We start from the raw sequence: 16,400 nt of genomic DNA, 5'->3' as shown, positions 1-16,400 counted from the left end.
TGTTGTTAAATACTTGAAAGGTTGTCACTTAGAGGACGGCAGGGAAAGGTTCCTCTTTGCAGCAGAGGAGAGGACCCAAAGTAACGGGTTCTACATGTAGAACGAGATAGGCTAGATATGGGGGGGGGGGATTTCAAGTAGTTCAGCAGTGGAATGAGCTGCCTCAGGTGGTGATCCTGCTTGAGGCTGATCCTGCACTGAGCAGGGGGTGGACTAGATGGCCTCCATGGCCCCTTCCCACTCTAGGATTCTAGGAGTCTAGTTCAGCAGGGGAAGGGGCTGCCTAAGGAGGTGGGGAGCTCCCCCTCACTGGCCGTCTTCAAGCAGCGGCTGGACAGATCCTTCTCCTGGATGCTTGAGGCTGATCCTGCACTGAGCAGGGGGTGGGACTAGATGGCCTGCATGGCCCCTTCCCACTCTAGGATTCTAGGAGTCTAGTCCAGCAGGGGAAGGGGCTGCCTAAGGAGGTGGGGAGCTCCCCCTCACTGGCCGTCTTCAAGCAGCGGCTGGACAGATCCTTCTCCTGGATGCTGGAGGCTGATCCTGCACTGAGCAGGGGGTGGGACTAGATGGCCTGCATGGCCCCTTCCCACTCTAGGATTCTAGGAGTCCAGTTCAGCAGAGGAATGGGCTGCCTAAGGAGGTGGTGAGCTCCCCCTCACTGGCCATCTTCAAACAGCGGCTGGAGAGATCCTTCTCCTGGATTCTTGAGCCTGATCCTGCACTGAGCAGGGGGTGGACTGGATGGCCTCTATGGCCCTTCCCACTCTAGGATACCATGAGTCTAGCTCAGCAGTGGAAGGGGCTGCCTAAGGAGGTGGGGAGATCCCCTTCACTGGCCGTCTTCAGGTAGCGGCTGGACAGATCCTTCTCCTGGATGCTTGAGGCTGATCCTGCATTGAGCAGGATGTGGGACTAGATGGCCTGCATGGCCCCTTCCCATTCTAGGAGTCTAGTTCAGCAGTGGAAGGGGCTGCCTAAGGAGGTGGGGAGTTCCCCTTCACTGGCCATCTTCAGGCAGCGGCTGGACAGATCCTTCCCCTGGATGCTTGAGGCTGATCCTGCACTGAGCAGAGGGTGGACAAGATGGCCTGCATGGCCCCTTCCCACTCTAGGATTCTAGGAGTCTAGTTCAGCTGTGGAAGGGGCTGCCTAAGGAGGTGGGGAGCTCAGCGGCTGGACAGATCCTTCTCCTGGATGTTTTAGGCTGACCCTGCATTGAGCAGGGGGTGGGACTGGGCCCCTTCCCACTCTAGGATTCAAGGAGTCTATCAAAATACTACTGAAGCATGACCCTGCTTAGCTTCTGAGATCTGATGGGAACGGGCTCACCTGGACTGCTCAGGACAGACGTCTGTTTCCTCCCAAAACTGTTTCAGGAAAACTATTCCAGAAGTTCATGTGTTACAGAAAACCCTTGGCAGAATCCAACCCCAGGTGTAACATCATTTTGATCTGAGTAGTGGCAAAATTAACTAAATTTATATACAACATGTAAAAAAACCTGGTGTCACTATATCTAAAATGATGGTGGAATAGCTATTAATAACTAAGTTAAATGGGTATCAAACACTTATTATAACATAAAATTAGCTTGTTATGGTTTTTTGAACTCTATGATACTGAAGTCAGTGAGCTAGAGTAAAGGTATCCCCTCCTGTGCAAGCACCGAGTCATGCTGACCCTTGGGGTGACGCCCTCCAGCGTTTTCTTGGCAGACTCAATACGGGGTGGTTTGCCAGTGCCTTCCCCAGTCATGACCGTTTACCCCCCAGCAAGCTGGGTACTCATTTTACCGACCTCGGAAGGATGGAAGGCTGAGTCAACCTTGAGCCGGCTGCTGGGATTGAACTCCCAGCCTCATGGGCAGAGCTTTCAGACTGCATGTATGCTGCCTTACCACTCTGCGCCAGCTAGAGTATCTATTACAAATTAAAAATGTAAAAGCAAAACAAAAGAAGAAGAGTTGGTTTTTATATGGGAGGCTTTTCTCTCCCTGAAGGAGTCTCAAAGCAGCTTCCAGTTGCCTTCCCTTTCCTCTCCCCACAACAGACACCCAGTGAGGTGGGTGAGGCTGAGAGAGCCCTGATATCACTGCTCGGTCAGAACAGCTTTATCAGTGCTGTGACAAGCCCAAGATCACCCAGCTGGCTGCATGTAAAGGAGCAGGGAATCAAACTTGCTCATGAGCCTAGAAATTGGTGCTCCTAACCACTATGCCAAGCTGACTCCTCTGTGGGAGGAACGGGTGGGGGGGGGTTGTGCACATCCTGTATACCTGCAGTACCCAAAAAATTGGGTCTACCTCACTTGGTATTGGGCTAGCTGAAGTAATGATGAAGGCAGAAAAGATGTTAGCAATTTGTAGAGGGAGCCGCAGCCCGGGGGTTGGGGACCACTGCTCTAGGGGACATAGCATGTAACCATAGCATGGTGTGGCTTTGGGTAGGCAATGTGGGATCATTAACTCTCCAAAGAAGGCAGACCTTCTGAATGATATCATCCTGCTTTGGGATTATGCTGCCAGTCATTGCTGCATCCCAGAATAGCCTAGGAGACCCACATTTACCCCAGAAGACTCAATCAACTTGAGAGGGACACAACCTTCTCTGAAACCACTTTTGCTCTCCAAAGAGCGGCTAAAAGAAGCAAGCAAACAAAATATCTCTTTGTCTCTACAACACCATTCTTCTTCCTGTTGCCTCACAACAAGCGTGGGTGTGTGGGTGTGGGGGGGGAGGCGGAGACAGAAGCCACTCCATTGTTCCAGCCGGGAACAAAAGGCAAAGACAAAAATGCTGCAAAAGGAACTTTTTAGCAACCTGAGGAAGCAGAGCAAGAGGGAAGGGAAACCAAGGCGGGGCAAGTGGGAGCAGCATCCAGAGCTAAGGAAAGAAACCACTTCATACGGCAAACGGCACCCCATGGAACAGCCAGAGTAGAAAACACTAAAATCCCCACAGCTATTCTTGTCTGGCTGCAAAGAAATGGGCAGAAAGAATTCCATGGCTGCAAGGGAGGGGAGGGAGGGAAATCCTGCCGTGGCCACGTGCAGAGTACTGGCGGATCTGCTGATGTCTCCCACCAGCAGCACAGCCTTGAGGGAAGGCTCGCATGACAAGGGTTGGGGTACTCCAGCCTCTCTAGGTTTTCCCTGGACTGATCTTAGACTTACTTGGGAAATATAGCCATTTTTCTAGGATGATAAAAACAACTCTCTGGAGCTCAGATCCTGAAACGAAGGGCAGAAAGAGGAAAGGAGCAAGCAAAGCAAGAAGGGCTTCTTCAGCAGATACTTCTGTACACAGAAAGCAAATGAGGAAGCTGAACGTACTATGCCTATTTCAAAGGATGTAAATTCTGAGACAGAACTTCCACAATGTGGAATTGTTTCTGCAAAACCCAGAGGGGAAAAAGAAGATTCCCAGTGAAGTGTGAGTATTCAAAGACTACAGGAGCAGATAGTATTGTGGTGCCCGGTTTGAATTACCGTGATCCTGATAACTGGCCCAACTATTTGTGTCAGTTCATAGGGCCACAGGGGCCACAGCAGGTTATAGCCTATGGTTTGTATAACTCTCCCTCTGCAACAACATTTTAGAAATATTGATTCTCTGATGTGGTAATACAGTGACGTTATCAATGCCAAAAAACTCAAGTCTTCAGAGTTATGTTTCATTGCATCCAAGTGCTCTGTGAAAGGTAATTCCTTAACATGGTTCTTAATATGCGAAATATACTCCATTACTAGCCTGCTAAAAACCCACCATTCTGGGTTTATGAAAAATGTCATAAGGAAAATGCATAGAAAAAACATATTAAAAATACTGTTTCAGCTTCCTGAGAGTTCATATATGTCCCCTAGACCAGAAGAAGATTTGGTTCTTATATGCTGCTTTTTTTTTTAAGACCAGGAGCTGATTGTGGTTCAGATCATTAGCTTCTTGTTGCAAAATTTAGGCTTAAATTGAAGAAAGTAGGGAAAAGCACTAGGCCACTCAGGTATGAACTAAATCATATCCCTGACAAATATACAGTAGAGGTGACAAATAGATTTAAGGAATTAGATCTGATAGACAGAGTGCCTGAAGAATTATGGATGGAGGTTTGCAACATTGTACAAGAGGTAGCAACTAAAACCATCCTAAAGAAAAAGAAATGCAAGAAATCAAAATGGCTGTCTGAGGAAGCTTTACAAATAGCTAAGGAGACAAGGGAAGTGAAAGGCAAGGGAGAAAGAGAAAAATACACCCAATTGAATGCAGAATTCCAGAGAAAAGTTAGAAGAGATAAGAATACCTTCTTAAATGAACAGTGCAAACAAATAGAAGGAAACAATAGAATGGGGAGGACCAGAGATCTTTTCAAGAAAATTGGAGATATGAAGAGAACATTTCATGCAAAGATGGGTATGATAAAGAACCAAAATGGTAGGGACAACAATGAGAAGCAGCAATGAGAACAGAACATGGAATCACTGATTGGTTCAAAATTGAGAAAGGAGTTCGGCAAGGCTGTATACTGTCGCCTTACCTATTTAACTTGTATGCGGAGCACATCATGAGAAAAGCGGGATTAGAGGAATCACAAATTGGGATCAAGATTGCAGGGAGAAATATCAACAACCTCAGATATGCAGATGATACCACTCTAATGGCAGAAAGTGAAGAGGAACTAAAGAGCCTGTTGATGCGGGTGAAGGAGGAGAGTGCAAAAGTTGGTTTGAAACTCAACATCAAGAAAACAAAGATCATAGCATCCGGCCCTCTCAATTCCTGGCAAATAGATGGGGAAGAAATGGAGATAGTGACGGATTTTATTTTCCTGGGTTCCAAGATCACTGCAGATGGGAACTGCAGCAAAGAAATTAAAAGACGCTTGCTCCTGGGGAGGAAAGCTATGGCAAATCTAGACAACATCCTAAAAAGCAGAGGCATCACCCTGCCAACAAAAGTGCGTTTAGTCAAGGCTATGGTATTCCCACTTGCAATGTATGGCTGCGAAAGATGGACCATAAGGAAGGCCGAGCGTCAAAGAATTGAGGCTTTTGAACTCTGGTGCTGGAGAAGACTCTTGCGAGTCCCTTGGACTGCAAGGCGAACAAACCGGTCAGTCCTAGAGGAGATCAGCTCTGACTGCTCCTTAGAAGGCCAGATCCTGAAGATGAAACTCAAATACTTTGGCCACCTCATGAGAAGGAAGGACTCCCTGGAGAAGAGCCTAATGCTGGGAGTGATTGAGGGCAAAAGAAGAAGGGGACGACAGAGAATGAGGTGGCTGGATGGAGTCACTGAAGCAGTAGGTGCAAACTTAAATGGACTCCGGGGAATGGTAGAGGACAGGAAGGCCTGGAGGATCATTGTCCATGGGGTTGCGATGGGTCGGACACGACTTCGCACCTAACAACAAATGCTGCTTTTCTCTCTCGGAAGGAGACTCAAAACAGCTTACAATTGCCTTCCCTTTCCTCTCCCCACAACAGACACCATGTGAGGGAGATGGGGCTGAGAGATGTCTGTTATTACTACTCAGTCAGAACAGTTTTATCAGCACCGTGGCAAGCCTAAGGTCACCCAGCTGGCTGCATGTGGGGGAGTGCAGAATCGAACCCAGCATGCCAGATTAGAAGTCCGCACTCTTAACCACGACACCAAGCTGGAGAGGAAGGACAAAGCCATACTACTTTCCTGTTTGTTTTGTTCATTCTCACTCAGCTTTCCCCCCATGCTGGTAATTTGCCTTTGCCCTTGTTTTTGTAATGTTGTATTTTTATATGTTTAAGTCAAGACGGCAGTGTTGGAAAGGGCCATCGAATCACCGCTGGCTTATGGTGCCCTTGTAGGGCTGTCAAGGCAAGAGACGCTCCAAGGTGGTTTGCCATGGCCTGCCTTCTGCATGGCAGCCCTGGAGTCCTTGGTGGTCTCCCATCCAAATACTAGCCAGGATCAGACCCCCCTCCCCCCAAAGATCTGACAAACTGAGCTAGTCTTGAGCCAATACAGGTCAGGGCTAGACAAGGTGCCCTTGTAGAAATGGCTCCTTGTATGAAGTTTTTGCATGGAAGTCCCCATTCAATCCAAGAGCCTCTGATTCTGTGCTAGCTAATTCTGGGTCGTCTAAAATGGCATGTGTTGTTTTTTAAATTTCAGCAGCTAGAAGGTGAAGGGATGACCTTTGACCCCCGGCTAGACCACGAAGGCGTCTGCTGTATCGAGTGCAGGCGGAGTTACACTCACTGCCAGCGGATCTGCGAACCTCTCCTGGGCTACTACCCCTGGCCTTACAACTACCAAGGGTGCCGCTCCGCGTGCCGCCTCATCATGCCCTGCAGCTGGTGGGTTGCCCGGATCTTGGGAGTTGTATGAAGTCGCCCTGTGGTGGAGGACAGACGTGAGGCCACAGCCAAAGAATCCTTACATGGCTCTCCCTGTGTGTGAGTTGTGTGTGTGTGTGTGGGAGAGAGAGAATGTATCAAAAACTGAATGTCAGCCCTTGTAGATGTAAATAAATTAAAACTCTCCAGGTAATATTCCAGTAGTTTTATAAAAGCAAGAGTGCAGCTTAGAAATTTACCTTTTAGCAAACCATCCCCTCTTCAGCCCTGCTTGAAAAAGAAAATAAGAATGTCACGAGCCTCCAAAAGAATTACCCTTTGTGTCTGTAAATTCTCGCAAGATAAAAGCTTGCTTCGAAATTGAAATTCAGCGTCTCTTTAGAAAACTTCTGTTTTGAAACCGTTGTGGGGGAAATGTCCCATTAGAGGCACTCTGCCTTTCAATCATGTAGCCCTTGACAAATAAAACCCTAAGTGAAGCTGCTCTCTGTTGTTATTCACCAAGAGCCCCCCTAAATCTTCGTGAAGCTGTTAGGAACCAATGACGTCTCATGTTTATCACGGAGTTGCCACGGGAGGGGAGGAGGTGGAGTGGAGAAGAGGCTCGTGGACAGAAGCCCAGACCGGGGCTGTTGAATGACGCTTCAGGACCTGCGCCCTGCTTTCAAACGGTACCTCGCCAGTGCCACTCCCAACAGCCTGTTAAGGAGAGAGTAGCAAACAGAGCCGTTGAAGAGCCCCAGAGTGCATTATAATTGCATATTATAATTCGCTGTCCGCATTCTCCCATTAAACTTTGAGATAGGGATCACTGCTGTGCTTTGAACAGGCACCAGTCAATTACGGAGAGAGGGCAGCAAGGCATTCAGAACACATTCCGAAGTTGCATGCAGGTAACTAAAAGGAATCCTATTTCTTTAATCAATTGAGAGCTGCACCATAGGATTCTCTTGTCAAAAAAACAAATGGTGCGGTGGTTGGATGAGATCGAGATGGACACCGGCCAGAACACTGCATGGCTGAGGGGCGCGGTGCGGGATCGGGGATCGTGGGGCATCGCCAAGAGTCGGACATGGCTGAGTGGCTGACAGCAGCAACAGCAACAACAACCGTTTTTGGAATAAATGTTGTAAGCAGAAAACTTCAAACTTGCAGACTTGGTCTCAGGAGCAGAGGGTTTGTGTTTTGCCAAGGCAGGTGGGGGGAAAGAGACACAACTGGGACACCCCAGAGAACTGTTGGGTGGGGTAAGGTAAAGGTATCCCCTGTGCAAGCACCGAGTCATGTCTGACCCTTGGGGTGACGCCCTCCAGCGTTTTCTTGGCTGACTCAATACGGGTGGTTTGCCAGTCCCTTCCCCAGTCATGACCATTTACCCCCCCAGCAAGCTGGGTCCTCATTTTACCAACCTCGGAAGGATGGACAGCTGAGTCAACCTTGAGCCGGCTGCTGGGATCAGACTGCATGTCTGCTGCCTTACCACTCTGTGCCACAAGAGGCTCTGTTGGGTGGGGTAATTTATTCCAATTATTTTTTACACAGATAAGCAGGGGTTATAATGCTCGTTTGGATTCACAGCATGGACAGAATTCTGTCACAAGGCAGGGGGACTATGCCGGCTGCCTGCTTCTGCCTCAGAGGTGGAATGATTCGGTTTCCTGCATTTTCCAACGTTGAGGGTTACCAATCAACCCCCTTCTTTACAAAACAACACAACAGAAATAAGCCCTTAGTCCCTTCCAGGGCATTCTAACCATTTTTCTGGAAGGCATTCTCTCAAACGAACTTCTAGATGGCAGGATTTTTGCCTTCCAAAACTGGGTATTTCATCATTCTGCCAAATATAATTAGCGACACCATTCAGTCCAAACAGAAAGGGGGTGTATATCGGTGGGAGAGGTTCTGCCTAGCAATCAGAAGGTCTCAAGCTCACTAGGTAGTGAGTGATGTGAAGGACTCCTGCGACGCCACTGAGCAGCTGCCAGCCTGAGCTGACGATACTGGCCTGGATGGTCCCAGGGTCTGGATTCCGGACAGGCCAGTTTCATGGATCCATGAACAAGGTGTTCTATGTTGATTGTAGTAGCCATACATAAGCTAAAAGGAAAACAGGCGAGCTTCAGGCACGTCAGAACAGTCCAGAGCTTCCTAAACCAGAGGTGGGCCCGTTTTAGACCTGGTGGCAGAGCAACACGCATCTGGTGCACAAGCAGGAGTAGCCCTTGGGCAGTGACCACCCCTTTCAGCCAGTCACCAAGGGCAGCCTTCGACTGAACATGCGTGCAGAAGCCTAGCTTGGAGGAGGCCTCGGCAAAAGCTGCTTGAACGCAAGTGCAATATGATTCTACCAACTCACACCCATAAGTAAGCAAGTGGCCACAGTTTGAACGGACCCTAGCCTTCGCAATATTTTCGAGGGCAGTTCTATGTATAGAGTGGCAAGAACAGGGAGGTAATTTCTATTACAAGTGTCTTAAAAGAAAAAAATGTAGTGACAGGCCGACTCTCACAAGTATGTGGAACCGGCAATTTCTCTGGGGCTCCTTGGTCCCTCCCTCCCCCTCCCCCCTCCCCGTCAGGTACACATGTTCTCATACACAGACTCCTTCGCCCACACTTCCCCCCTCTCCCTCCTTCCCTCTTGCTTCCCTGACCACCTCCTCCCTCCCTCTGCCTCTCTTATCACACACACAAACACACAGACTCTTTTCCCCTTGAGGCAGGAAGACCCCGGCCTTCTCCGGCTGTGCAGGCAGTGCCCTGGCCATCTCTGTGGGTGCCGGCACAGCCCACTGAGGCTGCGTGGGTGGTGCCCCAGCCTGCAGAAGCCGTGCAGCTGCTGCTGTAGGCCCCGGCAGCTTCATGGGTGCCACCCTGGCCGACAGAGGCTACGCAGGAGGCATCCCAGCCAGCAGATGCTCCACCACTGCTGCCCTGGCCCCCAGCGGCTTCATAGCTGCCGTGTCAGCTCACAGAAGCTGCGCAGGTGATGCTCCGATTGACGGAGGCTGCATGGCTGCAGCCACAGTCCCCAGTGGCTTCGTAGTCCCCTCCTCAGCCCACAGAGGCTATGCAGGCGGTGCCCTGGTCTGTGGAGGCTCTGCAGCCACCACTCCGGTCCCCAGTGTTTTTGTGGCAGCTGACTCAGCTGCAGCTTTGGCCACCTCCGCCAGCCACCCCTCTGCCTCTTCTGGCGCACTGCCTGGAGCAGGGATTACACACACACCGTTAGGTAAGGTTGCCAACCACCAGGTGATCGCTGGAGATCTTGTGGGTTCTTCGTCTTATTGGAGACGAGTGAAGAGTGGCGTGCCTTGGGGATATCTCCTGGGTCCTGCAATGCTCAACACAGTCATAAATGGCTAGCAAAAAAGCCCACTGTGCTTTAAAATACAATGGGCATTAGCCTCCCCTGCCACCGCCTTGGGCAGGCCTGCTGAGGCCTGGAGAGGCCATGGCTGGCCTTTTCGGGGTAGGGGTTAGTGCTGGTGGGGACTTCCTCCTCTTTCATGGAAGAATTTGGAGGGGAATGCGGCCAGGGGTGGGACATGCTACTTGATTGGCTGTTTGTTGGGTGCATGGCCAATCAAGGACAGTACAGGCCACCTTATTGGCAGTTAGGCAATGAGTCCTAACTCCTCCCACCACCCTCCCCATTTTATGTATACGTCCAGATCAGATTTGGATGAAGTAATAGAAGGGGTGCTTATTAAATTTGCAGATGATAGTAAACTGGGGGTAGCAAACACAGCAGAAGACAGAATAAGAGATAGAGAGATTGTATATTCTAATTCCAAAGTGGTTCGTTTTGATTTTCTGCTACCGGGGTAATTTTTAGCACCACACAATGACCAACTCCCACTAAGCAGTTTTGGGTTAGTCAGCCACTAGTAAGCTGCAGCAGACGTAGCCTTTGCTTGGGGAATCTCATTTGAATGGCCTAAGCGGCTTCAGCACAGCAATCAAATTATTTTCTCCCTGCTGCTTCGTCTGCCAAGAGAGGCCGGCCAAGGCCTATCGGAACAGCTTTCATTTTTCAACTGCGTGCTCATTTCCACCAGGACCGAATGCAGATGCTTCCAAGAACAGATAAAGACAGCAAGTTGCCAGGATTAAATGCCTTGTTAGTTCCAATGGAAAACACAAAACGTCTTTAAAAAACGACTAATGTTGGCATGACTGATTGTTCAGAATGCCCTCTGCACGACACCTACAATTGCCAGCTTGTCTGAAATATCAGATCCGGGTTGTACGGAAAATGGAATGGGAGGCAGAGCAGAATGCAGACAGGTTTCCCCTTGCGGAAGAACCTTCGTAGAAACACCACATACTGTTTCTCCTGGAGGAGGGTGTGTGTGAATCAATGCAATTCTTTTGCCTTAAGCTATGTGGTGGAAACATTTAATTGAAGCTGGGAACTCATTACAGGCTTGGATTTGTTTTTATCTATGGGGATATTTTCAAAGACAAAAACAGAAGCCATTGTAGCTCACTGTTGAAAACTTGACAAATTGCTAATACACCCTCAGTTTAATTCGATTGGAAGACCACCAGATGCTGAGTACATGGAGCATTACAATAAACCTTTCCTCCACCCCCCTCCTCACTAAGTATGCTACTATGGCTGAGGCTTAATGGGAAATAAAAAGATGTTATTTCCATCAAAGTTTAATTTTTGCTCGTGATCACAATTTTAACACTGATGCTGGGCAACACAGAAGGCTCCTTTCCTGGCTGCTCCATTTCAAGCGTCTCGTATCCAGCACAGAAATTATATAGGTACTAGGGGCAAAGCCCATTGCATTCAGGAAGACAGTGGGTGCTAGATTGGGGGGTGGGGTGGAAGAACTCTGTGGATGGCCTCTCCCTCCCCCCAGGACCTGGAAAGGCTGCAGGGTGGAGGCCCCAATGAAGGGAATTCACCGGCAGGGGCAGCTCTCATGCAGCAGGGATCTGCAGCCTCCAAGCCTCAGAGGGAAGTGGAAGGAGGAGGGGGTGGTCAGGGGTGGGGGACGAAAGGTGATTGGCTGGCCGCTGGACAGACAGGCAAGCCGGTTGGAGGAGGAGGCACTCGGGGGTGGGACAGTTGCTCTGAATGGCTGCTAGTGGCACTTAAGCCATAAGACGAGCTCCTCCTCCAAGCCCTTGCCAGAAATATTAAGTGGAACAGATGCTCAGGTTTTCCCTTGCCAGAACCATAAGCCCTCTTGTTGTTTATGTGAAACTGAGTTGCTACAATAACTATTGCCCCATAATTTGTATCGTCTCCTTGTAATGTTTCTGGTAAGAACAAGATGGGTGCCTGCCATACAGACCATTTATCCGCACTGGTAAGCAAGCCGTTAGCTTCAGCCATGCTGTGGGGGCTGAAAAACAAAGTTAAACGTCTGCACTTGGTGCTAGCCAGGATGCTGATGTTGACGGTAGGAAATGCTTCAGAACTGCACAGAAAAAGATAAGGTGGTGCTAGAAGTCTGGGGCAATGAGGCTGAAGGGCAGCAGGTTCAGGAGGGACAAAAGGAAGAACTTATTTATTTGGCCAGTGATACCAATAGGCTTTCTCAGACAGGGTTTCATGAAATCCTGGGGTTTCTTGGCAGCTCAGGAGTTAATGCATTTTTTAGATATTCTAAAAAATTGTCACACATTTATCGGGTGATATGACCATATATGGAGGCGGTCCATGCTGCCCAGTGTTGCTTTGCAAAGGGCAAGCACAAGGCCTGGAGCACAGAGGGGCCTGCCCCACGATGAGCATATGGGCTCCTTTGCATTGCACCCTGGGCCAGACACGAACGTGAGATTTCCTCAGAGGACCAGCAGAACTGCCGGCTGTGAAAAATTCAGAAAAATTCCCTGAAACTGGGCTGGTCCCTCCCAGAGTCCAAGACTCCTTCTCATACAGGAGGAGATCTGAGTCCTAGAAGTTTCCAGATTTATTTACTTATGGGCAGAAAAAAAAGTATTTGCTCTTTTTAAACTTACAGCAGTGGTGCACAGCATAATGCTTCTGGGGACCATAGCACCTGCCGAATGTTTTGTGAAAGCAGGCGGGATAAGTGGAGCTCTGGCCCAGCAAGGCTTCCGATTGGCTGTGCAGATTTCTAAAACCACGGCCATGGGAACAGCTACCACCAAAGCTATGGCAGCCGTTTTGTGGCAGGCTCCATCTCCCATGGCGGCCACTTTACAACAGGCACCCACCACACTGTGGCACCTGCAGACTCCAAGAGGCTGGCACCCCTGATGGACAGCATCCTGATACATCCAATTACACACCCAATGTCGTATCATGCTGGCCTTGGAGAGCGCCAACAAACATAAACAATGCTTAAAGGCAGAGCAAGGAGGCAGTCAAATCCCCTTAAAATAGTTTATTTAAAATAAAATCAGTCCGGGGAGGGAGGAGACCTGTGTACTAGCAGCACTGAACATATGGGATAGAGTCCAAGCAAGGGCTTCACGGTGTCTGGTTTTTCATCTCCTGATAGCAAGAATTCCACTGACCAGCCCGTGGAAACAACGGGGACAGCCGTGACAGGAAATGACAGAAAATATTTAGATCACATCACAGCTTGTGTGTTGCTATGATGATTTCAATTAAGGCACAAAACACCTACTCAGTAAGTAAGATTGACATAATCCACTCCACATGAGAAATCAAACAATCACTTAAGAAACAGCCATAGATAGCAGCTTAAAAAAATCTGGATGCCCTTTTGAGAAAACTGTTGCCAGAGGGGAAAAAATAGAAAATAATTTCCACTGTTGCAGTATCTTCATGTTCCTGCTTTAAGGACATTCTTCATCAAAGGCATTACATGCTCTTGGAAAGGTTCCAGATGGTCACTTGTGGCAGTGTGCAACCAACAGATTGTGGCACCTTGAAGGCTTGCAAATTCAGCATGGCATAGCCGTTAAAGTACAATTTGTTGTACTGGAAATGTGGTGAGGATAAAAGGGGATTTTGCACATATAAGGCCAAGGGTAGTCAAGCTGCAGCCCTCCAGATGTCCGTGGACTATAATTCCCATGAGCCCCTGCCAGCGAACGCAGGGGCTCATGGGAATTGTAGTCCACGGACATCTGGAGGACAGTAGCTTGACTACCCCTGCATAAGACAGACCGGCTGAAGATATCGATGTGTACTGGACAGAGACTTTCAAGTTTATCAAGTGTAAGAAGTTGCAAATGTCCAAGATAAACTGAGCCTGACTGCACTAAAGGTTCAAGCCTGAAACCAAATATACAAAGATCTGCTCCATGTTGCAGAGCTATCCTGGCCTCACAGACCAACTGCAGCCCCACCCCCCACCCCCCAATTCTGCTTGAGCTCATGGTGTACCAGGATAGAACTATGCATATTGTCAATCAAAGCACAAGTTGATTTTAGCACAGTTGTTGGCTATCCCTAACACTGGCAGTGCTCTCTGAAACAAAGATCCACCTATGGTCTCGGAACGAGATAAATTCTGCTTAAGATTGTGCCGTCAACCACGTAAAGTTCAATCCATTAGAAAACAGGGTAACAAAACTGAGACCCACAGCCAAGCCAGTAAAGTCTGCTAATTAGTTCCAAAAATAGACAAAATCTGTTAAAGAAAATAACTTTTATTCAATCTGAGGGTCCTCTGAGATAACTGGATCAGTTACCATAATTTAAGAAAAACAGAGGTGTGCCTGCAAAGATTTGTGTGTATTTATTTTGAGCAGCTTCTTCTCTTGCTACATTCTTAATCTGTTTGTTCCCAATATATTTTTACAGAAAATACTTCCACTGAAATTGAAAAGTGATATATATTGAGAATAAAAACTCGTTCTCTTTTTTGCCATGCAAAAGGCATGCCCACAGGAAGGGCAGTTCTGGAAGCAGCCATCTGCTTCCCACAACTGTTTCTGCGTGACTGAAGCAGAATGAGGCTGACTTTATGGGGAAAGCTCCCTCTTTACAGTTTTATTTGTGCACAGAATTAGGACAATCTTGACACTGTAGCTGGGAAGTGCACTGACCCCGAAGTCACGAGAATGAATCATTTAACACACAGTGTGCCGTTAATAAGGTGATGATCCTAAGTAATTCACTGAAGGTTTCAAAGAGTCCCTCAATTGCACAACTAACTAGCCAAGAAGGGAAAAAATGCATGTCAGGACACGGGGGGGGGGGGGGGGGATATCGCAAAAAAGCCCTTTCGTGGACAGGAGTGTCCATAAACTTCAGATATTCAGCTTCCTGATCACATCTTTTAAATCTGCAGATTAAGGAATTCCTAAGCATGTAAAATACATGAAGATGGGAATAATCCTTCAAAAAATAAAATAAAAATATTCACTACTTCAGCTCCGAGGATATTCAGTTCACACACGACGGACAGGAGTGGCCCAGGGACAGGTTAGAATTTCTTCCACTCCATGTCATCTGGAGGATTGACTTCTACTTTCCTCTTACCCACATCAGACCAGTTTGTGCTCAAAACAGTCCCACCAGATTCCATCTGCAAATATTGAGAGAGAGAGAGAGAGAGAGAGAGAGAGAGAGAGATCTATTTATTAAAATCCAACTTGACCCTCCCTGGAAGCACTCAAGCCTAGTGTGCCCAACAAACATCTCTAATCCACCAACAAACAAAAAAGAATATAAAGACACTCCCCCTGGATCATACCAGTGGTCCCTCTGGTCCAGCATCCTGTCTCACACTTTGTTCAGGCCAACGACAGGACAGAGACTAAGGCCGTTCATAAGAGCAAAAGAAGAACCCTGCTGGATCAGACTACTGGTCAGTTTAGTTCAGCTTTCTGTCTCACACACTGCCCAGTCAGTTCTTCTGGAGGGCCAACTACAGGGCACAGAGACCAGGGTCCTCATAAGAACATAAGAGCCTTGCGGGATCAGACTACTGGTCCATCTACTCCAGTATCCTGTCTTGCACAGCTGCCAGCCAGTTCCTCTTAAGCTCTGGCCACAGAACACCGAGATCAAGTCGTATCTAAGAACCTGCTGGATTAGACCAAAAGTCCATGTAGTCCAGCCTCCTGTCTCACTCAGTGGCCAACCAGCTCCTCTGGAGGGCCAGCCACAGGCTGTGGAGACTGAGGTCTTCCCCTGATGATGACTTCTGGCTCTGGGATTCAGGGAATGAATATGGAGTGACCATGACTAGTAGCCACCTATCCTTCATAAGTCTGTCTCATCCCCTCTTGAAACTGTCCATATGAACATAGGAAAAGTCCACAAACACAAATACTACCATGAGAACCAAATTTCAGCCAAACACTCCAGACATACAAAGCCACCCTACAGGCAGGGGAAAAAAGCCTTCCTTGACCTCTGAAGGAGCCCCATGGAGAAGACTTCTGAATGGGGTGTGGTTAGACAAACTAGCTGTAAGTTAAGCATTGCCAAACAGAGCAACTGAGCTGATCAGAGTAAACAGACAAGCTTATATAGGGAGGAGTTTCCCAGATGTGTGGGTGCCAGGCCATGAAAGCCAAGGATCAGCAAGTTGGCATGAGATGCATATCTTGGATGCCCCAAATTATTCTGGAAGTTCTTGAATTGTCTCAGTCCCGCATTTAACAAGTGCATACAAGTGACAACAGCATGGATCAGTGCGGTTGGAGCACCAAGATCAGTGCGGCTGGAGCACGGCTGGCCCAGACAGTGTCCCATCTATGCATTGCAGCTCATAGCCACTGAGGGGCCTCTGCTCCGTTTGTTTATTCAACCCCCCCGCCCAGTTTCTCCAAGCAGAGTCAGCAATGGCTAGAATGAGGCTGATAACTTACGAAGGATTTGTTCATGGCACGCCTCACTTCATCAGTGCCATCCGAGTAGATCTGCTGGAAAAGTTGGTTTAAAGCTGCATCCCCCTCCAGCTTTTCGTTCTTCTCTTCCTCTTTGATGTCAACCACCAGTTTATCCCAGTTCCTTGTATAGTGAGAGGAGGACGGGTACTGCATGGAGGATGGGTACTGCGTGGCATCTGGAATTTTAAAATAGATGGATATATGAAGCATCCCACCCCAAACCATGGAGACAAACCATGATTCCTTTGTCCAGAGTCTGTTC

At 48.3% G+C, this 16,400-nt stretch overlaps 2 protein-coding genes across 3 annotated transcripts in view; one reads left to right on the top strand and one right to left on the bottom strand.

Moving 5' to 3' along the window:
• The window catches only part of CNMD (chondromodulin), a 46,204-nt gene extending 39,391 nt beyond the window's left edge, over positions 1–6,813 (top strand). The window contains exon 7 of the mRNA XM_077344118.1: positions 6,150–6,813. Within this exon, the coding sequence (XP_077200233.1) occupies positions 6,150–6,365 (216 nt within the window). The 3' untranslated portion in view covers positions 6,366–6,813. The remainder of the gene's footprint in view (positions 1–6,149) is intronic.
• Positions 6,814–13,929: 7,116 nt separating this feature from the next.
• Positions 13,930–16,400, bottom strand: part of SUGT1 (SGT1 assembly cochaperone of MIS12 kinetochore complex) — a 29,689-nt gene continuing 27,218 nt past the window's right edge. For both annotated transcript variants that reach the window (XM_077344116.1, XM_077344117.1), the window contains exons 12-13: positions 16,118–16,314; positions 13,930–14,826 (exon numbers count right to left, since the gene is read on the bottom strand). In XM_077344116.1, coding sequence (XP_077200231.1) covers positions 14,725–14,826; positions 16,118–16,314 — 299 coding nt within the window. In that variant the 3' untranslated portion in view covers positions 13,930–14,724. The remainder of the gene's footprint in view (positions 14,827–16,117; positions 16,315–16,400) is intronic.

The sequence above is a fragment of the Paroedura picta genome, chromosome 6 (genome assembly GCF_049243985.1).
Source record: "Paroedura picta isolate Pp20150507F chromosome 6, Ppicta_v3.0, whole genome shotgun sequence".
NCBI classification, from domain to species: domain Eukaryota; kingdom Metazoa; phylum Chordata; class Lepidosauria; order Squamata; family Gekkonidae; genus Paroedura; species Paroedura picta.
Note: the sequence above shows the minus strand (reverse complement) of the source record. Positions and strands in the feature narration are given on the sequence as shown.